This window comes from Trametes versicolor (assembly GCF_000271585.1).
Source record: "Trametes versicolor FP-101664 SS1 unplaced genomic scaffold TRAVEscaffold_14, whole genome shotgun sequence".
In the NCBI taxonomy this organism is placed as follows: Eukaryota; Fungi; Basidiomycota; class Agaricomycetes; order Polyporales; family Polyporaceae; genus Trametes; species Trametes versicolor.
Window position 1 is genome coordinate 508,616 of NW_007360334.1, and position 22,988 is coordinate 531,603.

The 22,988-nt window shown below is 55.6% G+C and overlaps 5 protein-coding genes across 5 annotated transcripts; 4 read left to right on the forward strand and 1 right to left on the reverse strand.

Annotated features, from left to right (window-relative positions):
• Window positions 1-4,686: 4,686 nt before the first annotated feature.
• On the forward strand, window positions 4,687-5,706 carry TRAVEDRAFT_88000 (HET-domain-containing protein; the record flags this gene model as incomplete). The annotated part of the gene is made up of 2 exons (XM_008046634.1): window positions 4,687-5,127; window positions 5,401-5,706. Coding segments are annotated over 2 exons (747 nt in total), but the record flags the coding sequence as incomplete, so codon positions are not given.
• A 4,087-nt stretch (window positions 5,707-9,793) lies between these two features.
• TRAVEDRAFT_136007 (uncharacterized protein) lies at window positions 9,794-10,647 on the forward strand (the record flags this gene model as incomplete). Its single annotated transcript, XM_008046635.1, has 3 exons — window positions 9,794-10,027; window positions 10,166-10,247; window positions 10,316-10,647. Coding segments are annotated over 3 exons (648 nt in total), but the record flags the coding sequence as incomplete, so codon positions are not given.
• A 2,697-nt stretch (window positions 10,648-13,344) lies between these two features.
• On the forward strand, window positions 13,345-14,689 carry TRAVEDRAFT_32058 (uncharacterized protein). The gene is made up of 6 exons (XM_008046479.1): window positions 13,345-13,512; window positions 13,565-13,813; window positions 13,886-13,983; window positions 14,042-14,105; window positions 14,166-14,482; window positions 14,535-14,689. The coding sequence occupies exon 2, from the start codon at window positions 13,649-13,651 to the stop codon at window positions 13,811-13,813; it is 165 nt and encodes a 54-aa protein (XP_008044670.1). The 5' UTR covers window positions 13,345-13,512; window positions 13,565-13,648; the 3' UTR covers window positions 13,886-13,983; window positions 14,042-14,105; window positions 14,166-14,482; window positions 14,535-14,689.
• An 838-nt stretch (window positions 14,690-15,527) lies between these two features.
• On the forward strand, window positions 15,528-16,904 carry TRAVEDRAFT_135978 (HET-domain-containing protein; the record flags this gene model as incomplete). Its single annotated transcript, XM_008046636.1, has 2 exons — window positions 15,528-16,092; window positions 16,171-16,904. Coding segments are annotated over 2 exons (1,299 nt in total), but the record flags the coding sequence as incomplete, so codon positions are not given.
• Window positions 16,905-17,501: 597 nt separating this feature from the next.
• On the reverse strand, window positions 17,502-18,010 carry TRAVEDRAFT_32059 (uncharacterized protein). Its single transcript, XM_008046480.1, has one exon. The coding sequence runs from the start codon at window positions 17,998-18,000 to the stop codon at window positions 17,833-17,835; it is 168 nt and encodes a 55-aa protein (XP_008044671.1). The 5' UTR covers window positions 18,001-18,010; the 3' UTR covers window positions 17,502-17,832.
• Between the last annotated feature and the right edge of the window lie 4,978 nt (window positions 18,011-22,988).

Consider the following 22,988-nt stretch of genomic DNA (forward strand, 5'->3'; position numbering starts at 1 on the left):
GTGCCGAGCTCCCCTGACATTTACCAACCAGGCGGCAACAAGGATCGTGGCCGCTCCGAGCACGGAGCGGAGTACAAAGAGCTGCCAGACCGACGTGAAAGCGGCCATCGTGGTGCGCATCACCACTTTCGGGCCGAGGTCACCTGAGAACGAGACGTCGTTAGCGCACAGCTCGCGTATGTTGAGCTGCGCACACCTACCGAAAACGCAGGAAGGGTGTGCTGCTACGAGCGGAGCCTAGCAGCGCGATGGCACCGAGCGGTGCGTGTAGGTCTTCCGGTCACCAAACAATTGAGATGGGAATTGAACGCGCTGTGAAATTACATGCGATAATAACGAGAGTTTCTGAAAGTGTACAGTCAGAATAGAACCGCATGAGGGGTGGGATAGTGGCGATACCCACTCGTATATACTACCAGTGCTCAGCCGCAATGAGACTTGTTTATAACGACGTGACACGACCTGCTTCTCGTCGGCTTGTGCTTCAGAGGGTTACACACCAAGCCGCTGCGGTCGCGGGGGCGATAAATACGCTATCAGAGCGCGAGGTCCACTAGATGTACGCCGGCGCAGCGCAACATGGGCGTAGTCGACTACAGGCGACGCGAAAGGCGGTCGATGCGGCCTCGGGCAAGAAGCTTATGGCTGTGGAGGCCCATAAGAACGCGCCTTTGCACCGAGGACACCTGTGCATGCGAAGTTAGTACAATTAAAGCTCACATTGGCTGGTGCTACACATACGAACAGAGACGAAGGGGGTTTCCTCGACGCCCGTAATTGCCACGCTGTCACGGACGCGATACGGTTTCAGAAGGGGAATATGCTGACGAAGACCTACTTATCTTAAGTCCCCAGTAAACGAGGCACGCGATAGCTCTGTGGGAGCGGTAGTAGCAAAACTATGGACCAACTCTTTGAAGACGGTCTGCGGGTGGTGCGAGGGAATGCGGTGCGATCTAGGTGGAAATTGTAAGCAGTGAATGAATAAATACGGACTAAAAAGCACCTTGTGCATGGGTATATCTTCATAAGCTATTCCCGCAGGCAAGGCACGCGTCGACCAGCGTAGAGCGATGCGAGGGTAGGCCGCCGAGCGGAGGAGGTTTGAACAAAAAGTGGAAGCGTGTCGAGCACATGGCCGCCGCAGAGTGCACCGCAAATTGGGTACAGAGTGCACTCTTTATAGATATTGCAAGTCGTTGAAGGGTATTAGAGCGAAGGGGAAGCGCGAGCATGCGAAGGCAAGTAGCGATGAGCGCAGGCGCGGCCCTGCATAGGAAACACGAGTGAGGCAGAGATTGACGTTGAGAAATACTCTGAGACTCACTGAGAGGGACCAGGTGTATACACCACGGTAATCGGAATCAAGCTTTGACGGTAGAGTTCGAGCACTGAGTACTGCGTACCGAAGTAGGGGGGCGCGGAGAGGGCCGTGAACTTGGTCGGAGACGGTCCAGCGGACGACGTATGGATAAGCCTAAATGCCGCGCCATCGATATTAAAGCCTCAGGTGACGGTTATTGAAGGGTACCTAGTACCTACTTCGCGAATGGGCTAAGCTGGAGGAGAGAGAGGAGCACTGTTCGAATTGCCGGTCGCCGCAGCCTGCAGGGAACTGGCTCGCGCGTCTACTCCGCGCTTCTCGGATATCCATTCTGAGCTAAGCCCGAAAAGCCCGAACTCGGCGCGGGCTCCGCGGAGTGCGAGGTAAGGGAAGCGCTTGGGACGTTCCTCACCACCACGACCATCGACGACGACGTACTCGCTCGCCTCGCGTGGATGCACACCGGGCTCTTGGTCTCTTCTCGCTGTCTACTCTGTGCTTGCTCTACTGGTGCTCGGAGTGGGTCTTCAAAGCACGCCAGCTGCAGCTCTCGCGCCGCCACGCCCTTCCCGTCTGGGAATAGCAACGTTCTGACTGATCTATAGCCCAGTTCCAGGTGGTCTACTTCTAGGTTACACTTCACAAGTCTTCCATACGCATCTCGCTACATTTTCACGGTGTCGCATCGCATTTCCGCACGCGCGCAAGCCTGCACGGGGACCTCTTTCGCTCTTTCCTCAACTTTTGCCGTTCCTATCGCCAACAAAGTTGGCCAGCGCGCGGGCGATGTAGCCCACTTGTAGGACAAGGCAGCGATCCACACGGGCGTCGTCGGCCTTACATTTGGGGGCCTTAGGACAGCACGCCCGATGTATATGGGCTCTACTCATAGGTGCGTTCTCTGTCTTGATACTTACCAAAGACAGCTCCTCACATGAGAACCCCGTCGATCCCACTGAGCAGCAGAATAGGTCAACTGAATCTCTTCGAAATGTCCTCGTGCGCGACAGGAGCGTCGCCCTCAGCCGGTGCCAGTGCCAGCCGCAGTCGCACAGCTCTGCTGAGCATACACTACTCGCACGCAGCTCTAGAGTCGATCCCATGCGCATTCCGTACACCATCCGCGCACTCTATCACAAGCTTCGAAGGTACATCGCATCCCCGCGCCCTCTTCTTCGCCCCGTACGCCCTCCCTCCAGCTCGATCACTCCATCGCGACTCGCGACTTCCATTGCCGCCACGTCTGACATGCCTCACCTCTCCCGCCACGCCATTCCGCGAGAATACACTGCCCGTCACAAGCAGGGCCGCATCGTCACCCCTGCGAGTTATCCCAAAGCACGCGGCATGATGCACGCGGCGCAATTGGAATCATGCCGAGTGCGTCCTGTCTGCAAAGTACCTTGCGGGTATCTGGCACCACACCCTGCTCAATGAGACGATACGCTGTGGTAAAAAAGTTCCTCAGCGCAAACGTTTCCCGTCCCATTTTGTACGGTATGTCGTCTCAATAGTGGGCGACCTCTCTGGAGGTCTTCCATCTTCTTGATGATCGATGAAAGTCTGAATGGCGTAATCCACAGAAGCCCTCAATCCCGACTATGTCATGCGCAATACCACATCGCCCACGTCGCTACGGTACTTCCTTATACATCACGCGCGCGACGATCATGGTTGCGCTGTGCGCAGTCCAGCCTACGAAGAATCTATTTCTCGCGAGGCAACGCTGTAGCGCTCGACGAGCAACTAGCTTTTCCCAGTACGTCTCGCTCTCCGAGTCCTGATCTGTGCAGTGTATACAGAGTATGGGTGACATACATAGGTACGTGAACTCTGTATTTGCGCGCTCCCATACCACTGTTGGCAGTCCAGATGGATATCCACCCGCATACGACAAGCTGTGTAGTCTGCGTTGTCTCTCACGCGTTGTGCTTGCTACTCGAGCATTTCGTTCTAGGTTCCCGCGAAAGATCGCTCGATCATCGCCCTGGATGTATATCTCTATCAGTTGCAATATTTGTCGCCTCGTCCTCCCTACGGTTGTACGCGTACCCGTTGCGATGAACCATGTGGCGCTCCAGCCAATATATGTACATCCTTTGCGCGCTCAATCATGACAGGTCTTCCCAGCTGGGTCCACCACGTGGCTTTCGTCCCTGCTCATATGGCAAGACAAAATTAGCACGGATTCCGCAGGACGTGCGCGACTGCCTCGAGGGTAGTGAGTGGTCTAGTGAGCTTCGCGGATACTAGTACGACGTCACTTCCACGTCCGTTGTCCTTGCCCACGTCGTCCACTCCGATCTCGATGCATGCCCTTCACTAGTCTTTTCCCTTCTTCGATCAACACATATGGGCTGCATCATCTCTCGACGAATCAGTCTCGAGGAACTCATCCTCTCGCAACCATCATCCGCCTCTGAGGACTGTGTTAACGATCGCTCCCTGCCGCCCAGGCCACCGTATCTTGGCCTTATGGCGCTATGTAAACAGGACGGCATATGCAGGACGCGTGCTGCTGCTTGGGAGGAGGTGAGTGTTTCTTACAAACGTTGTGTGGGACCTGGGCGACCCTGCGTCCTTCCTCCTCATAATTTACTCCCATCCTGACACATTGTCTTAGGCCTCGGCCCCTGTGGACTTCGCCCTTTCTGAACTGCCTTTCTTCTCTCTGCTCTCCCTTCCCGAGGAATCCACTCTCTTTCAGCTACCCTTCTTCTCCGAGGACCATGTGGAGAATAGCTGCCTCCCGGCTAGGCCGCCATCTGCTTGCGAGGAATGCTGGGAGGGGCCCTTCGCCATCCGATTTGGGCTTCCCTTAGTGTCACCGCGGAGCGGAAAATGGTACCGGCGCTGGCCCGACTCGATCTCGTACTCGACTTCGATCGCAAAATTGGAGTCTCGTGCTAACGCAGGTTGCGTATGGTGCCGGTTTGTGCTCGGTGAGATAACCGATAAGCGAACCAGCAAATTCCCCCTCAAAAGGGTGACCGTCACTGTGCGGGGTACTAGGGAGGAGCGGGAGAGAGACTCGGGTTGGTTCCAGACTCGTCAGGTGTTGACACTTAAAATCGACGGATTTGACCAGCATGGTTACGGGAAGCATTGTATCTGTGCAGCTCCAGGTGTGTCAAGTATGTATAGCACTAGAAAGGAGCTTACAAAGATCATTAGACGGCCTCGCGGCATCCTACATCGTAATGCGAAACCGCATCAAGGACGTCGGATCTCCTCGTGCCTTGGTCCGGGCAAGAGAGCACATCGAGGAGTGTGTTGCCACCCACAAGTGGTGCAAAAGCGCGGCGGTTTCCTCCAGCCCTCGACTTCCCACGCGACTTGTGGACTGCGCCGACCTCTCTCAACCACGGCTGGTTTCGACAATCGGGCAACGCGGCGAATACCTGACCCTCAGCTACGTGTGGGGCGGGGACCAGATCCACAAGACCACTAGTACGAACCTATCCATGTACGAACAAGGTATCGCCCCCTCCATTCTCCCCCCGACTATCCGCGATGCAATCTACGTCACACACATGTTGGGCTTTCGATGGCTCTGGGTTGACAGCCTATGTATCATCCAAGACTCGGAAACGGACAAGGCGCACGAGATCGGCCGTATGCATCACATCTACCGCTACGCGCACCTGACGATCATTGCCGCCATCGCGAAGAGCGTCAACGAGAGCTTTCTCCAGGAACGACCATTTGACGGCTATACGATGGCTCTCCCTTTCCTCTTCCCTCCGTACTCCACGACCACGATAGGGCAGCCAGAAGACTGCTCGGCTGCACAATCTCCTCGGGTCGATACTGTGTTCGTTGCGCCACTCTCTGATCCAGATTTCTCCTTCATTGTCAAAATTTTCAATCACGAGCTGGGACGCACGGGAACTCGGGCTTGGTGCATGCAAGAGTATCTGATGTCCCCACGCGCACTCATTTTCACTCGCCTCACGCTCTCGTTCAGGTGCCTTTCCGCCACACAAGGTGTTGGCAATTCACTCTACGAGACAGCCGACGAAGTTCAGATACCACACACGCTCTTCCTGCCGCAGGCCGCGCAGGCGGCGCCGGAGCCTAATTCCAAAGAGCGGGAAGACATGCACACGGCCTGGATGAGGGTTGTCCGGGACTACACCAACCGTTCTGTCAGCGTGGAGTCGGACAAGCTGGTTGCGTGCGCTGCGCTTGCGGAGCAATTCCACCCTTTCTTAGGCTCTGACTACCTTGCTGGTTTGTGGCGCTCGGACGCGCTCCTCATCCACCTACTATGGAAGGCTGATGGGGCTACGGCGCAGCAATTTGAGCTCCTACATACTCGCCCAACAACCTACCGGGCACCGTCATGGTCATGGGCGGCGATCGACGGACCAACCGAGTATCATGAGCCGGAGTTTGCCGCTCTCAGTCTCAGAGACCCCCATACGGTCGCATTCGCAGAGGTCGACGAGTGCTGGGTCACAGTTCAAGATCCCGCGCTTCCATTCGGTCAAGTGACGGACGGGGCTCTCATTTTGCGTGGAACACCCATACTCCGACATGGTGGACATGCTGAAAGACTTCGGTCCCCCAACTTGTGGAGTGTCCCCCTACCGTCGTTTGAGCAAGTACGGAGGCAGTGGCAGTATGGTCTTGCGGGATCAATCTCGGATGGAGAAGACGACGTCTACTTGACGAGCCCAGGTGACTTCAGTTCAAGAGTTACCACGGACTGCAATGTCGACGCACTTCCGGAAAAGTTGTGGCTTGTGCCCTTGGTACGGCGGACGACCTGGGGTTACTACGAAGTCAAGATGCAGGGAATTGTCCTAGAGCTCGCTTCTACGTCAAACAGCTCTGGATCTCAACCCGAGAAGACTCGCTTTCGGAGGATTGGGCACTTCTTTGCGGCGGAACAACGCAAGGATTGGAAGGACCCGCTGTGGGAGCCGCTACTTCAGGCTGTGAAGGATGGAGAGCCTCTTTGGACGGACATTGTGGTTGTGTGAGAAAGTGGTCCTTGTGAGTTGTGGGTGACTCAGACTCGCCAGGAAGTGATGGACAATGGTTTGTGGTCATGGCATATGTACGGACATAACACCGTAGGCTGTGGTTCTCAATACATATTTCTTGGGGCTCTGCAATTCTGTTACAAAATAGACCTGCTCTACATGTAGGCCGACGGATCTCTATCAGACATTTTCGAACTGGTCTAGGAAAACGCCATGTCCCGGGACACGTTCATAGCGCGATGAACCTATGCCTGGAGCGAAAGCATACGTCCTCCGACGTGTGGCGATGCGAGGGGCGATCGGTGACGGAGGAAGCTTGGACGACGAGCGAAAGCGCACTGAGAACTGAGGCGCCTTCTGCGCGGCGAATGCAGCTGGATAGAGGGCATTTGTTAGGAATGCAAGACATCATTGACGGCTAATAAACCGTACGGCGTGGGCATTGTGAGAAACGATTGCGAAGGTGTATGCGAAATGAACATGCCAGCGGTACGTCGAGGACGTGCACCACGGCCTGAATCGTCCAGATCCTCAGGCCTAAATTGTGTATGATTCGTCCGTAAGTCGCGCGCATTGACGTAGGGGCCACCTACCTCGAGCGCAGGAACCGCCTTCTGCGACACGTGGAACCGGACCACCGTATGGGATGTTCGAGACGACGAATCGGCGCGTCCAGAAAGATGTGTTCGGTCATCCCGTCTATGACCGGATTAAGGACGAACTTCTGGAAGTGCTTGTGGGCGTCGGGGGATGACGTAGAGAATTCTGTGAGACTACTGTCAGAATGCGGAGACATAAGGGGACGGGACGATAGCGGTACGCACTATGGATGATTCCAGGTTGTGAAAAGAGCGATGATAAAACGAGCGATTTACTCGGATAGCGGTGATGGACAAGCTGCATGCTCTGTAATGCGTGTTAATGCGTGTCATGTGCCGATGCGCCAAGCGAGCTGGTTGAGCGCAAGATGGCCGCGACGAGACGTCCGAGAGCTTATCTGCGGGGGTGGCGCAATATTCGTATGGCTGTTACGGTTGCCTGTTACCGGTATCGTGCTGGGTGGTTGCCGGGGTTCCAACGAAGGCGATACCGGGTCGGGGGGACGAACACGGGCCTAGCGACATGAGTTACGTGCGTGGTTGCGCCAGAAAATCCTGTGTATGCAATATTGTGGGTACTGTCTGCGCCTACGCGACCTATTGTTACACATACCAGCATCTAGGAGGCCACATAGCCCGCCGCGTACGTTCAGACGTAGAAAGCGCCGGCGTCAGGGATGCGGTTGGAGGTAGGGTTGCGCAGAGTGTACCACCGACGATCTGTTCAGTCATTGTAAGCAGAGCTCAATTACAGGCACGATGGCAGCGCGCTCAGCGCAGGTGTTACCAATAGTCACCTACCCTGGGCAGAGCGCGTACATCTCGAGAGGTTGAGGGAGATTTGAGGGACGGCGGAGGTCAGGTAGAGAGCCTTCTAAGGCTCATGAGGGGAAGAGATATCAGGTACAGTGTCTCTAGACTCATCACATGCAGAAAATGTGAAGGTCGTGAGAGAGGCCAGCGTCGAAGGAGACGAGCTGGCGAGTACTCGCGAGCAATTGCCAAGTTAACAAACGCCGACACGGCGTGCGGTCGCGCAGCTGCAGGCAGGTTTCACATGATGTGCAGATGCATCTTCAGGACAGAGAGAGACAAGTGTACAGCCTGACGACGATGAGGAGGGCCTCGGAGGAGTGAAAGGAGGAGTGAATGCTAAAGCCAGCGCTTCAGTGCGTCGAAGGGAACGAGTTCGCACGCGGGAAGTCGCACAGATACGTAAGGCTTAACTATTTATTATTTTAGTTTTTGTACAGAAGATGCAATCATTCTATGACACCCTTTTTTATATAAAGAAAACATACTAAAGTTTTCCCGAGAATATCGGAGATCGCTCCAGACCCCCAATCTTTGGCCCCCCCCCCCCCCCCGAGGAAGCGCTCTTAGCTCTCTCTCTCTCCCTACTCCACTACGACTTCTGGCGGCCACAGCAAGGACCGAGTCCTTAATCACGCCGCTACATCATACGGGGACAAGTTCTCGGAGGTATTGAGAATGTCGAGGGCGCCAGTATACAAGACTCCCATATATCCAGAAAGAACACCCCTCGATCCACGACTATCCTAGACGACAGCCGCCTTCCCATTGCGCTAGCAGCTGAACGACGCGACGAGTCATCTACGCTACTCCCAGCGTCGGCCTCTACTGTGTCCAAGGTGCGCCCGCGCATCCCATGGGCTGTGCCTATTGAACGTGTACGCAATGCAACGAGGCGGTATCTGTCCGTCTACTTCCAGAGGCAGAGCAGATAACTTCTGTCATGAACTTGCTGTTATGCATAGCGGTCTCTGTCGTTTCGAGGTGCATTTGACATGTGTCTCTTACCTTTCTGACCAACATCTGGACGGCGCAATGTACAGAAGCCCCTCAATCCCCGCTAGGCTATGCGTGTAATGCGGCGTGACCACACCGTGTTCCGTTGCTCGGGTATTGCCGGCGCCGCTCCTGCCTTTCTTCATCTCGTCCTGGTCCACCAAGCATTCTCCCACACGCGCATTATGAACACGCTTGCGCTGTGCACAGGCTAGCCTACGAAGGTCTTGTTTGTTGCTACGTGGGCTCCCGAGAGTTTAGGACGATTCCGTCTGGCCTGTACTGTTAGCACATGACGATTAAGTGGCGTTTTTCTGTATGCCTAAATTGGCAGGTTCCGATCTGCGCATTTGTTGCAGCGTATAGGCGCATAGGTACGTGAATCATGCAGATGCACACTCCTATGCGGCTGACAACTCAGCAGCGTACTCCGAATACGACTATCATTGTGTTCTAGAATTCTGCGTCGTCTCTTGCAGGCGGTTCTCGCTCCTCAATCGTTTTGTTTTAAGTTCCCGTGGAATGTCGCTCGTTCACCGCCCTCCGTGTACAGCCCTGTCCGCTGCAATGCATGTCTCTTCCTCCCTGTTGTCTTCCCCTGTGCCGCCGCGATGATATTTGTGACTTCACACGAGCGAGCATCTTCCATCTCGTTATGACAGATCTTCCCTGTCAGGTCCACCACGCGATTGTCGTCTCTGCGGGCCGTATAGATGGGCGACGATAGCATCGCGGCGGCTTGGGATAGACTCACGCGACTTCCACGAGGGAAGTACCATAATGCTACTAGAGTTGTCTGGAGCGACGAGTCTAGGATGCACCTGCGCTCCCATCCTTCATCCTCGTCGCCTACTACTCCCGTCTCGACGCATTCTATAGGCTATACCTCCTCTTCTTCAACTTCTATGGCCTTCACCCTCTCCGAACTGCCCTTCTTCTCTCTGCTGTTCTTGCCCGAAGAATCCATTCTCCCCCAACTACCCTTCTTCTCCGAGGACAGCGTGGATAATAGCTGCCTTCCGCCTCGGCCTTCGTCCGTCTGCGACGAATGCTGGGAGGGTCTCTTCGCCATGCGCTTTGGGCTTCTCTTAGTGTCAACGCGAACCGGCCAGTTGTACCGACGCTGGCCCAAGAAGATTTTGTACACGACAACTTGGGCAAAACTGGAGACCCGTGCCGATGGAGGTTGCGTATGGTGCCGGCTCATCCTCGACCACGTCGGGCATCACCGTTACCACGAACGGTTTACCATCACTGTGCGAGCTGCTTCGAATACGCAGGACGAAGACTTCGATGCATCGATTGTCGGCTCAGTCACGTCAGACAAGGCCTCGCTCACATCGAACTCGCTCACGTCGGACCGGAACTCAGATCCGTCGGAAGAAGACTGAGTTACATTGGACGACGAGGATATGTCGGACTCGGACTCGGACTCGGCCCAGGGCCTACCGTTACAACATATCATAGTGAAATCCAGTGATGTGTTGCAGGAAGGCACCCCCTATCTCGTGTACACGGAACCAGGTACGTCGTATACATTCAGGCGGTATCAGACTGAGCGTAGGGATGAAACTAATGACATGTATCTTCAGAGGACCCCGCAGCATCTTACATCAAAACACGAAGCCCCATTCGGGACGTAGGGTCTCCTCGTGCCCTGGCTCTTGCAAGACAGCACATCGACGATTGCGTCCACGGACACGACCTTTGCAAAACCTCGGCATACAGTAGTCCTCGTCTCCCCACACGCCTAGTAGACTGCACCGATCACGCTCGACCACTTCTGGTCTCGACGACTGGGGAACACGGTGAATATGTCACCCTGAGCTACGTGTGGGGCGGGGATCAAGTCCACAAGACCACGACCGCGAACTTATCCTCGTACGAGCAAGGCATCGCCGCCTCTCTTCTCCCCCCGACCATCCGCGACGCAATCTACGTCACGCACATGCTCGGCTTCCGGTGGCTCTGGATCGATAGCCTATGCATTGTCCAAGACTCGGACGAGGACAAGGCGCACGAAATCGGCCGCATGCACCACATCTACCGGTATTCCCATCTGACGATCATGGCTGCCAGTGCGAATGGCGTCAGTGAGAGCTTTCTCCAGGAGCGACCTCTTCCTGATCTTGACCTTCATAACTCCGTCACGGGTCTACCCTTCATATGCCCCCCACGCCCCTTGACCTCCGTAGTGCGCGCAGAAGACTGTTCTGTGGCACCGTCGCAGGTCGGTACCGTGTCCATTGCGCCAATCCGTTCAAATATCACTGGCAGGGCACACAGTGACGAGCTCGGGAACATGGCGACGCGTGCCTGGTGCATGCAAGAGTACCTGATGTCTCCGCGCGCCCTCATCTTCACCCCCCAAACGCTCGTATTCAGGTGTCTTTCTACCGTGCAAGGCGTTGGCGACTCGTTCTATCGAATACACAACGATCCCCGGATCCACAACTCCCTCTTCCTCCCGCCGATGGCGCCTGCAGCAGAGCCTGATATCGAAGCGTGGAAAGACACGCACGATGCCTGGACGAGGGTTGTCGAGGACTACACCCGGCGCACGGCTAGCGTCGCATCGGACAAACTGGTCGCGTGCGCTGCGATCGCTGAACAGTGTTGTAGTTCACGCGAGAGTGGACGAGAGGAATGATAATGTATTGGAGTACGAGCGCGAGAACTAAATACTAGAGTGCGAACTAAAAGCTATAGTAATGCGAATACAAAGCGTACAATACCGAGAATGAAGTAAAAGTAAGTAAAGTAAGTAAAACGTATCAAAGTCCGAAAGTAAGTACAAAGTCCGTTACTAGTCAATGGCCGTTATCTCCAACAAACAGTTCCACCGCGTTCTGGGTTCTGAGTACCTCGCGGGGCTGTGGCGCTCCGACGCGCTTCTCTTCCATCTGCTATGGATGGCCGATCCTGACGACAAACAACCGCATGGACACTCAGGATGGCAGACTCGCCCGACAGCTTACCGCGCACCGTCATGGTCATGGGCGGCGATCGAAGGCCCGACCAGCCATCATGCTCCACGTAATTTGGGCCTTGCAGACGTTACCGTCGCGCTCGCAGAGGTCGCTGAGTGCTGGGTTACGCTCGAGGATCCTGCGCTTCCATTTGGTCCGGTGATGGACGGGGCCCTCGTGCTGCGCGGAACGCTGATACCTTGCCAAAGCAGTGGCCACGCTGAAGAATCCTGCGGTGATTGATATTTCCCCGGGCCTCTACCGTCTTTCGAGCAAGCACGGCGCCAGTGGCAGCGTGGACATGAGAGCTTCATAACGTCGGATGAAGAAGACGACGTCGACTCAGCTCAACCAGGGGGAGGAACATCGATAACCATGGACTGCGATGTCGATGAATTGCCAGGGCGAATGTGGCTGGTCCCGTTTGCGTGGGAGACCGATTGGCCCGACCAAAGTGAAGGCTATGAGGTACACGGGATTGTCCTCGAGCTCGCTCCCCCATCAAAAGGCTCAGAATCTCAACCCGAAAAGACTCGCTTTCGGAGGATCGGATACTTCCACCACATGGCTGGTGGGGGGCCTTCGGACACGCTGTGGGGTTCGCTAACTAGGGCGGTGAAAGACGGGAAACGCCCTTGGACGGACATTGTGATTGTATGAGCGAACAGCGCTTGTATCATTGCGTGAGTGACTAGAAATCGGGAGAGCACGAACAATGGTTTGTTATTACGACGTATGTATATATACTCAGTACGACGACGTCGTCGTCCTTCGCGAAGCTACGCGGGACTGGCGAAGTAATGAGCGCACTTTTCAGAGAGGTGTCGTAAACTCACTGAACTACGCTCTGAGAGATGTCGCGATGCCCAGGCCAATTGCGGGTCAATATAGAGTAAACACGCCTTCGAGTCACGCTGTGTGTACCTGAGCGCGATCTGCCACGAGAATGGACTCGGAATGGTCTGTTCTTGTCGTGGTATGCGGCCAATACGGGCTTCGAGGATGCAGCATATAGTCTGGGGAACAAACACGAGCACTGCCACGAATTGAGCTCCTTGCATGGTTTTATAGAGCGCACGCGTAAAAGCAAAGATGTGAGCAACGCTCAGATGTGCGTAGGCTAGTGCTACACATACCTGCAGACACGAGGGAGTCGCTTCTGCGGTTCGGACTCGGCACGCGGCGGGGATCATTGTGCGGTATGAGGATGCACAGAGTTCAGCGTCGAGGTCATTGCCTGGTGAGTAGAATCGCGGGAGATAAACACAAATATTGTTGTGCAAGCGGCGGCAACGTGATCCCAGCCCTTTGAATACTCTCTGAAGGCGAAACAAGAGTTGGAGAGGAAGGGCCGTGAAGATAGGCGATCGACGATACGAGGGGGGAATAAGGCTATATACCGCCTCGTCCCAGCTGGAACAAAGGGGGTAGGTAGGCAAGGGTACATTTCTGGACCAGGACCGAGGGGAGAGAGGAGCATCACCGTTCGAGCAGTGAGTCGTCGACGTCGCTGGCAGGGAAGTCGCGCGTCTACTCCGCGCTTCTCGGATATCCATTCTGAGCTAAGCCCGAAAAGCCCGAACTCGGCGCGGACCCCACGGAGTGCGGGGCGAAGGAGGCGCTTGCGATGTTCCTTACCACGACCACCGACAATGACTTAGACTACGGTACTCGCTCGCCTCGCGTGGACGCTCACCGGCTCGTTCTCTCTTATACTTGCTCTACTGGTGCTCTCATTGTGTCCTCTACCTGCTGTTCAGCGGACATCGGCGGTGTTCGTCCTTCAAAGGCTTAAGGCACGCCAGCTGCTCTCGCATTGGGTACGCCCATCCCGTTTTGGAATAGCAATGCTCTAACTAACCTATGATACAGTCCCAGGCGGCTTAATATGCTACACTTCTTCTGTATTACATATGCATCTCGTTCTGTGTGCAAGGCGTCGCACCCCATTTTCGCATGCGCCCACGCCTGCACGGCGATTTCTTTCGCATCACAGCATTACCCGTCCTTATCGTGAACAAGGATGGCCGGCGCACCGGCTATATGACCCACTGGAAGGACAAGGATTCAATTTGCGAGACGATGCGCTTCTCATCCGTGGGCTATGGGCTCTGCCTGTAGGTGCGTTTTTTTGCCTTGATACCTGACTGAGCATGGCTGCTGACATGGAAATCCGTCCATTGCCGTGTGAAGCTGAGTTGGTCCTCTGCACCTCTCCGAAATGCCCTCATGCGCAACAGGAGCATCGTTCTCAGCCGCGCCCCCGGGCCCGGCACAGTCGCACAGCTCTGGTGCGCATACAACACTCGTACGCAGATCTGGAGTCGACCCCATGCGCTTCCTGTACAGAATCCGCACACCCTATCACGAGCTTCAAAAGTACATCATGTCCCCGCGCCCTCATCTTTGTCTCGTACGTCTTCCAGCTCGATTACTCCATCGCGACTCGCAACTTCCATCACTGTCTCGTCAGACGTGCTTCACCTCCTCCACGACGCCATTCTACGAGGATCCACTGCCTGCCGAGCCTTGGCACGGCCTGGTGGATCGTTTTCGGCGACTACACGCAGCGCCGCCTCGTCACCGCCGCGAGCCAGCCCGACGCATGCGGCGCAATCGGAATCCTACCGGCGGAGTACCCTGCGTATATCTTGCACCAAATCCTGCTCAGTGCTCACCGGCACGCTGCAGTGGAAACGTTCCTCGAGCGCGAAAGTTTCACCTCCCACGGGGTACAGCATGCGGTTGCAATGGCATTTTCCCGGATTCCGATCTGGGCGCCGCGCATAGGTACGTGATTTTGTACACATGCACGCTTTTATATGGCTGACAGTCCAGACAGATCATCCGAATACGATTAGCTTTGTGTTCTGCCCCGTCTCTCACGCTCTGTGCTTGCTAGTCGGGCGTCTTGTCATAGGTTCCCGCGGAAAGTCGTCCGGCCATAGCCCTCCGTGTACAGCCTTCTCCTTGACAATGCATGTTCCTTGTGCTTCCTCCCTTATATCCGATGTCCGCTGTGCCGGTGCGATAACAAGTGCGGCTTCGCACAAGCGAGCATCGCCTACCTGCCAAGTCCCAACTCGTTATGACATATCTTCCCTGCCGGGTCCACCACACGACTTTTGTCTCTGCGGGCCGTATAGATGGGTGACGATAACACCATTTGGGCTGGACGCACGCGACAGCCCACGAGGGTGCTACTGGAGTAACGAGTCCAGGTTGCACCTCGTCGCCTACTCCCATCTCGACGCATCCCCTCCTCTATACCTCTCCGTCTCCAATTCTATGGACTGCGCGCTTTCGGAACTGCCCTTCTTCCCTCTGCTCTTCTTGCCGGAGGAGTTCACGCTCTCCCAGCTGCCCTTCTTCTCCGAGGACAGCGTTGAAAACAACTACCTCCCTCCTCGACCTTCGTCTGTCTGCGCCGCATGCTGGGAGGGTCCCTTTGCCATGCGCTTTGGGCTTCCATTAATGTCACCCCGGAGTGGAAAATGGTACCGGCGCTGGCCCGAGGAGATTTCGTATGTGACCACGCTGGGAGACCTCATATCTCGTGCCGATGCAGGTTGCGTATGGTGTGCGTTAAACTCCCACGATGCTAGGTATCACTCTCCCAAATACTACCCTTGCAAAGCAAGAATCACGGTGCGGGGTACTAGTGAGACGCATCAAAAACTCTCTGGTTGGTGCCAGAGTCATCAGACATTCACGTCTGAAATCAACGACGTCGGAGACCGTTCGGAAGTGTTTGGACATCACACCCGGACTCATTTCATATACGCAGCTCCAGGTGCGCCGGGTACTTATAGTACTAGGATGGAGCTGACGCATAATGCTAGATGACCCCGCGGCACTCTACATCCCGGCACGAAGCGTCATCCGGGACGTCGGATCTGCTCGCGCCTTGGCCCTTGCCAGACAGCACATCGACAGGTGTGTTGACACACACGTGCACTGCAAAAGCGCGGCAGAGTCTCCTAGCCCTCGCCTTCCCACACGACTGGTGGATTGCACCGATCTCGCTCGGCCGCGGCTGGTCTCAACAACTGGAGGATGCGGGGAGTTCCTCGCGCTGAGCTATGTGTGGGGTGAAGACCAAGTCCACAAGACCACGAGCGCGAACATATCCACGTACACACAATGTATCCCCCCGGACCGTCTTCCCCCGACCATTCGCGACGCAATCTACGTCACACACATGCTGGGGTTCCGCTGGCTCTGGGTTGATAGCCTCTGCATCATCCAAGACTCTGACGACGACAAGCTGCACGAGATCGGTCATATGCACCACATCTACCGTTATGCGCACCTGACAATCATCGCCGCCAGTGCGAAGGGAGTCAGCGAGGGCTTTCTGCAGGAGCGACCTCCCTCTCACGTCCCTGGTCTTGACCGCAGTGCTTGGTGGGGGGGCACCGTGCCTCTCCCTTTCATCTGTCCTCCACACCCTACAGCCTCTATAGGGCGCTCAGAAGCCGGCTCGGCCGCACAATCTCGGGTCGACACCATGTACGCCGTATCATCGTCTTCCGAACTCTGCCACGGGTGGTACAAATACGAGTTCGGGCACATGGCCACCCGTGCCTGGTGCATGCAAGAGTACCTGTTGTCGCCACGCGCCCTCATCTTCACTCCCACGACAGTCATGTTCAGGTGCATCTCCGCCACACAAGCTGTTGGCAACTCGCTCTACCACTGGGTATCAGACAGAGAACCTCGGATACCGAAATCACTCTTCCTACCGCACACGGCGACAGCAGCGCCTACTCCAGAGAAGTGGAGGGACATCCATAATGCCTGGACCGAGGTCGTCGAGGACTACACGCGCCGCACAGCTAGCGTCGAGTCGGACAAGCTGGTCGCGTGCGCTGCCGTTGCGGAGCAATTCCACCGTGCCCTGGGATCCGACTACCTGGCGGGGTTGTGGCGCTCCGACGCGCTCCTCGCTCACCTGCTATGGAGCGTTGACTTACAGAACACAGACCGACTTAGATATCCACATACTCGCCCAGCAGCCTACCGCGCGCCGTCATGGTCATGGGCGGCAATCGAAGGATTAACCAGCCATCGTTATCCACGAGATCTGAGCCTTCGAGATCCCCAAACCGTTGCGCTCGCGGAGGTCGCTGAGTGCTCGGTCACGCTCGAAGATCCTGCGCTCTCTTTTGGGCGAGTGACAGACGGAGTCCTTGTCTTGCGCGGAACACTGATACTCTGCCACGATACCGGTCGACTCAGCAGAGCATATTGTTCCCCCGAGCGGTATTTCTCCCTACCGTCATTCGAGCAAGCACGGCGGCGTCATCGGCAGCACGGTGGAACTAGGGGCTTGATTTCGGATGAGGGAGATGAACTCTGGACGAACCCACCACTACGCGAAGACTGCGCGCGAGTCATCATGGACTGCGACTCGGATGTCGACTCCAACAACTTCGACGAGCCGCGGTTGGAGCGGGTGTATTTTGTTCCGTTGGTGAGCCAACAAGATACACAGCAAAAGTGCCTTTGGCGGGTGTATGGGATTGTCCTCGCTGAGCTCGCTCCTCCATCCAATGGCTCAGGAATCCAAGCCGAGAAGACTCGCTTTCGGAGGATTGGGAGCTTCCGCAACAACGACACAAAGTATCGGGACCAGGACTGGGACTTCCCGTTGTGGGGTCCGCTGATTCGGGCTGTGAAGGACGGGAAGCACACTTGGATGGACATCGTGATTGTATGAGTGAACGGCCTTCGTAATCTGTGAGTGATTCATATTCGGAAGGGCATGGACAAGAGTTTGTGCTCATGGTATGGACAGCGTTATATACGACGGCATTGTCTACGCACGTTTATTGGGATTCTGTGATACTCTTACGTATGCCTCCCTCTACATGTATGCCAACGAATTGTTATCGGGCTTTGTCGAACTTGTCTAGACGTGCGCTCATCCACTGATAAGATCGAGACGACAGTCTGTCCGCCGACACCGCGCGCGTTCGCTTCAAGGAATAATCCAACCGAAGTGTGCAGGATGTTTACGGCGCCCTACTATAGGGCATTGCGCGCACCTGGGCCTCTCCTGTAGACTCGACCTTGATCGCGGAACACGCCTCATGCCGCGTTGTTCCAGACGACGCGGAGTACGCCACACGTAGTCTTCAATTTCGTGAACGCGTCGACGATTGTCGCCTGTGTCGTGCACTTACTGGGCTGGACTGTCGGGATGAGAACTCGGGGTGTTCTCCGTCGTTTCCCCGCTTTGTATCAGGCCTGGTCGCATTGGCATATGGCCAAGACGGGAGTTGGTCGACTTCGATGCCTCTCATAGTGACGTCACCTACGGAGCACATCACGTTAAGATTTCAAGTACACAAACAAACGCGACACGACGCACCGTCTGCCGAGCCTCGAGAACATAGAGAGGACGACAGCGGAACTTTGTTCATGCGTTAGCGACCATGTCTGGACGAAGATCGGCTCCTTTGCTAATAGCGTGACAGCCAGCCCTGCAAATACGCCGCAGATGCCACCGCAGACACAGTTGAGGCAGGCTCGGAGACCATGTTCCGTCGTGTGGAAGCTTGATCATCACAGATGCTCGAGGACAGTCCGAATGGGCGGCGGGCGGGCGTGAAACCTTCCATCGCGGCGAGCATCACCGCTTTTGCGCCGAAGCTATATGAACACTGGGTTATCAACGGGTTGCGTACGTTGGCGTGCTGACGCGCTTACCATACAAGCAGAGAAGGTGTCTTTTGACGCGCCGAGTAGATCTTCAGTGTAAGAGGTACACGAACCCTCGTGCGAAGAGATCAGCTCGAGGACCTCCCTCCACCAAACGGCCGAGATTCAGATCGATCGGACGCATTCGTGAGCAGGGCCCAACGTTAGCGAGAGCTCCTGAATGTCTATCGTCAGAGTGATGCAGCGAGATGAGTGACATAGCGGCGATACGCACTTGAGTTGACTCTTTCGCTGATGGAAACGATCGATGGCCCCATGACGCGGAAAGTACACGCGCCCTGAAGCACGCGAGCGGGCAGATGAGTTGGCCACTGACGTGTGAGGGCGACGAGATTTACGATGCCGCAACGCAGCGTGCGTACGCTCGGAAGCGTCGTATGATGCTCGTGTGGGGATCAAGGGCCGATACGGGCTTTGAGCAAGCGGAAGGCAATGTGGATACGTGCATGGGCTGGTGCTTGCAATTGGCAGTAACGTGATCCCAGAGTCTTGAATACCTTCCAAAGACGAGTTGACGTGGGGTGTACGTATGTAGTTGAGAGCGCGTAAGAGGGAAGCTATGCAAACGTTGTAAGCACAGTTTAGCTACGGTCGAGCTAGGAACGCACCTTATGCTGGTATAGCGCCCCATCCCTTTGCAATACCCAACGCACGTGTCAAACAGAATAATTTGATGTGACTGCTCGCGCCAGGCGCGCCGCAGTGGTGGACAAAGCAGAGTCTCCAGAAATCCGATTCGGGGAGCATGCGAAGGTGTGAGTGTGCAGATATAGTGCTGCGGAACTATATATGAGTTAGCTTAAGAGCTGAATTGATAAAGGAATAGATGGTACCCTTAAGCTTGAGGGAAGATGTGGGGTGGTGGGGAAATTGCAGGAGGGGAATTCATGCGCCGCAGGAGAGTACAGAGGCGGGAAGAGCAGAGGGCGAGAGGGCCGTGAAGATAGGCGATCGCGAGCGAGACGAGGGGAGATAAGGTTGAATAACGTGTCATTCCAGTACTCTGAACGTCGGACGCACGTAGTCGAGGGTACACGTCTCGACTAGGATCGAGGAGAAAGCGGAGCAACGCTCGCGTCGTCGTAGGAGTTCGCGCGTCTACTCCGCGCTTCTCGGATTTTCCGATTCCACAAAGAATCGGTCTTGCCTATGAGAAATGGATTGGTCACGTGAATCCAGGCGAACCCGGCTTCGTCCGTGGATTTCCGTAGTTTCCCTTTACTCTAGCGCGCTTGTATCAGCTTGTCTTTGTTTGTCTTTTGTGGCGTCTGCACCTCGCGACTGCGACACGGACGCGTCTCAGAGATGTGTTCTATCCACCTCCTCAACTTTCCAGTATCGTCCCCCTGTTCATGGATTCCCCTGGATACCTCCACAAAGCCGCTCTCGCACTTTGATATATCATTATAGGCAGCCATGCTGCTGGCCTTAAAACTGCGAGTGCCGAGGCGCTGTCATAAGTTGTAAGTGGCTTGCCAGCGCTATTCCCTCAAATCGAGCAGTGGTATCTAATTTGGTCTGCTTCGCCGCAGATACTCAACACGCCGACAATATGTACACAGATTGATACGTGGCCGCGGACATCATTCCGTCGTGCGACCTGTTCGCTCGTTATGTGAGCTGCATGCGGGTTGACAGCCACGTTGTGTTCGAGCTTTGCAAGCTCCGAGTCTGACACACATTGTCATATGTGCGGTTTGCACCGTACCAGGCTCCAAGTTCCATCAAGTGCCTACTGACACGGTGTGCGCCCCACGACCGGTATGTTAATGTACGCGGGGTGTAGTTACATCCTGATCCCCACCTGCCGGCTCTCCCGCATTCCGTGCAGTGCCCGTCCCGACTGCACCAGAAATGCCACAGCGCCAACCTACACACCGAAACACATGTCCGTAGTGCTACGAGCAGAAATGATCTCGTTACTTTGCGTACAACGTCTTATGGTGCAGGCTCGCCGACACGTCGGTGCACCGTCCGCACCAGCCCCGTCGCGTCCTCCTACGCGAAACAAGGTTCATGCCCGGCCGCTAGCGCGACCCGCTAACTGTAGCATGCGAATCTGTCAGTAGTCCGTCTGCAGGCCGTCCATCCTAGCAGGAGCTGCGTCAGGCGTCACCACAGACTGCGAGCCACACCTCTGTCCCCAGTTACAATCCTGTCCGGTACGGCCGAGCGTTGTGTTGTAGTATGTTGTACTTTCACGATGTTCGATTGTACAAAATCTGAGTTTCCGGTGGAATCGGACCTGGCGTGCGGAGCATCGCCGTTCACCCTCAAGTCCATTTTGAGCTAAGCCCGAAAAGCCCGAAACTGGCGCGGACTCCGCGGGGTGAAGGAGGCGCTTGGCGATGTTCCTCACCACCACCACCACCAGCGACGACGACGGCGATGTTTTGTTCTCCAAGCCTTGTGCGGGCAATCCACGGCTCTCTGTGTGTGCTAATTTCTTCGCGCTTGGCCTACTTGGACTCCAGTCATGCAGTCTCATCTATCATACTTGCTGCTGAGCCTATGCAGGCAGAGTTCGTTCCAAGGACGCCAATTTTCGTGCTAGCTCCTCGACACGGTCCAACAGTCCTTCGGCCAGCGACCCTCTATCAAGCACACAGTGACCGCAGATGGTCATGTGGAATGCTTTGATGTCTAGACCGTCGTATATTTTCCGCATCGCCCCCAGCGTCGCATCCTCATAAATCGCGTGAGCATATTGCTGCATCATCTATCGTCATCCTTATCAGAGGAGAGCTGCTCACAGAGAGGGCTGTACCGTTCCTGTAGATATGCTATAAACTTGCCCGAGGCATCGCTACCTCGACTAGCTTCGTGTCGCTCGGCGAATCCGCGTACCCGGCTGGGATCAAGCTGTAGGCCGATCGCAATCCGTCTTACGCTATAAGACCCTCGAGCATACCTCGCTGCATCCGAAGCGTCCTCCTCTTCGCCTCCTACAACCGTCAATTCAAGCACCCCGTCACGACTCCCAACCTCCGGTACTCGTTCGACGCCCCGCATCTCCCCGGTCACGCTATCATACGCGTCTCTGCCGCCCGTCGCGCGTCGGAACGGCCCGTGTTTAGCGTAGTATACCATCGTCGGCGACGATACCGCAAAATACCCGTCAGAGACAGACTCATCGGGGGTGGCACGCGATCGTAGCCGCCCTCTCGCTGCGTACTTTGTAAGCCTCTGGTACGAAACCTTGCTCAACTGCAAACCCTCTGCAGGCGCGAACACTGCACGGCTCGCGACATACCTCGTGCGCACTTGGTTCTGGATGGCCGCAGACGGTCGCAAACAAGCTCAAGATTTTTCAACAAGAGGGCCGCAGCCTAAAACATCGTGCCGTGCGTTTGCGTGCTTGTAGACGTAGAGGAGGACGCCTGGCGAGACCTACACGCGCACACGACGATCGCCGAGCTCGATTGTCGTGCATACACGCGTTCCACTCGCGAGTCTCCCCAGAACGGGGTCGACAACAGCATACTGCGCCCCTCAACACCATCTCGAGCATTGTATGTGCGCGTATTTCCAAAGAAGTACAATTCCCGCTGTCTGTGGGAGTGACAATGTCACCGAGGTACGTTCCTCTAATTATTGCCTTCACACTACCCAGCACAACCGGTGATAACTTCAATGCGACCTTTTCGCCTCGCCGCTTCACGTTTCTACAAAGGGCCTGGCTACGTGTATATACGAATATTCGAAGTCACAGCCGCGATACAGGAGATTGAAGGGTACGTACCTGGATCTCAGCGTTGCGCCTGTACCGCGCCAGCTTCTCAAGGCTCTATTCCGCTCGAAAAGGGCCCCTACTGGCCACCGCTTGCGCCCACCACCCGCACCCCTTCTAGTCTCCATTTCGCCCTTATCCGCCAGCTCTCTTTCACGGTCTGCCAGAAGGCCCGCCCGCGCCCAGAGGTTCGTCCCCGCTTTGCGCAGGATCACGATGTCGTTGTCGCGCTCTTGTGGTGCGCTGTGCAGGCGAGTTTAGTGACCGCGTACTGGTCGTTGCGAATGGGCCAAACCTATGGGTAAGTGCTGTTTGTGCGTGTAGAAGGGCCGGAAGCTGACTATACCGCTGCAAGATAATTCGTATACCTCCGTCGCGCTACTTGCTTCTATCCTGTGTTGTTTTATTGTTGTGTTCGTAAGCTTTTCTGTATATCATATCTATTTTTCTGTATAGACATCGTTCAACGCGCTCGCTGGTTTCGTGCGTACACCTTCTCTTTCCCCGTGTTCATCACACTGAATACCCGCTTCCGCTCCTCCGAGAAACGCTCGAAGGACTGATCAAGTTCTCCATTTGTCCTGGCATAGTCAGGCTCGTACTAACTACTATCAACTATAGTCTTTCGACGAGCTATCCAGGCTACTACCGTTTTCCCGGTAAGTCTCCAAGCTGAGCTACGGTCCGAACAAAGCTGACCAGCCTTCCGGCATTCTTCGCTTGACGTGTAGGCTGCCTTTAACCGTGCACGACATGCCTCACTACCCTCGAACGCGTCGCGTCCTCACACACCCGTTTTCAATGCTTTACGCAAACGTAGGCCTCTTGGCCAAGATCTAC

Excerpts from the sequence above, each read along its gene's own strand:
- TRAVEDRAFT_32059 (XM_008046480.1), bottom strand. The coding sequence starts at position 18,000 with ATGAGAGGCATCGAAGTCGACCAACTCCCGTCTTGGCCATATGCCAAT.
- TRAVEDRAFT_32058 (XM_008046479.1), top strand. The coding sequence starts at position 13,649 with ATGCGCCCACGCCTGCACGGCGATTTCTTTCGCATCACAGCATTACCC.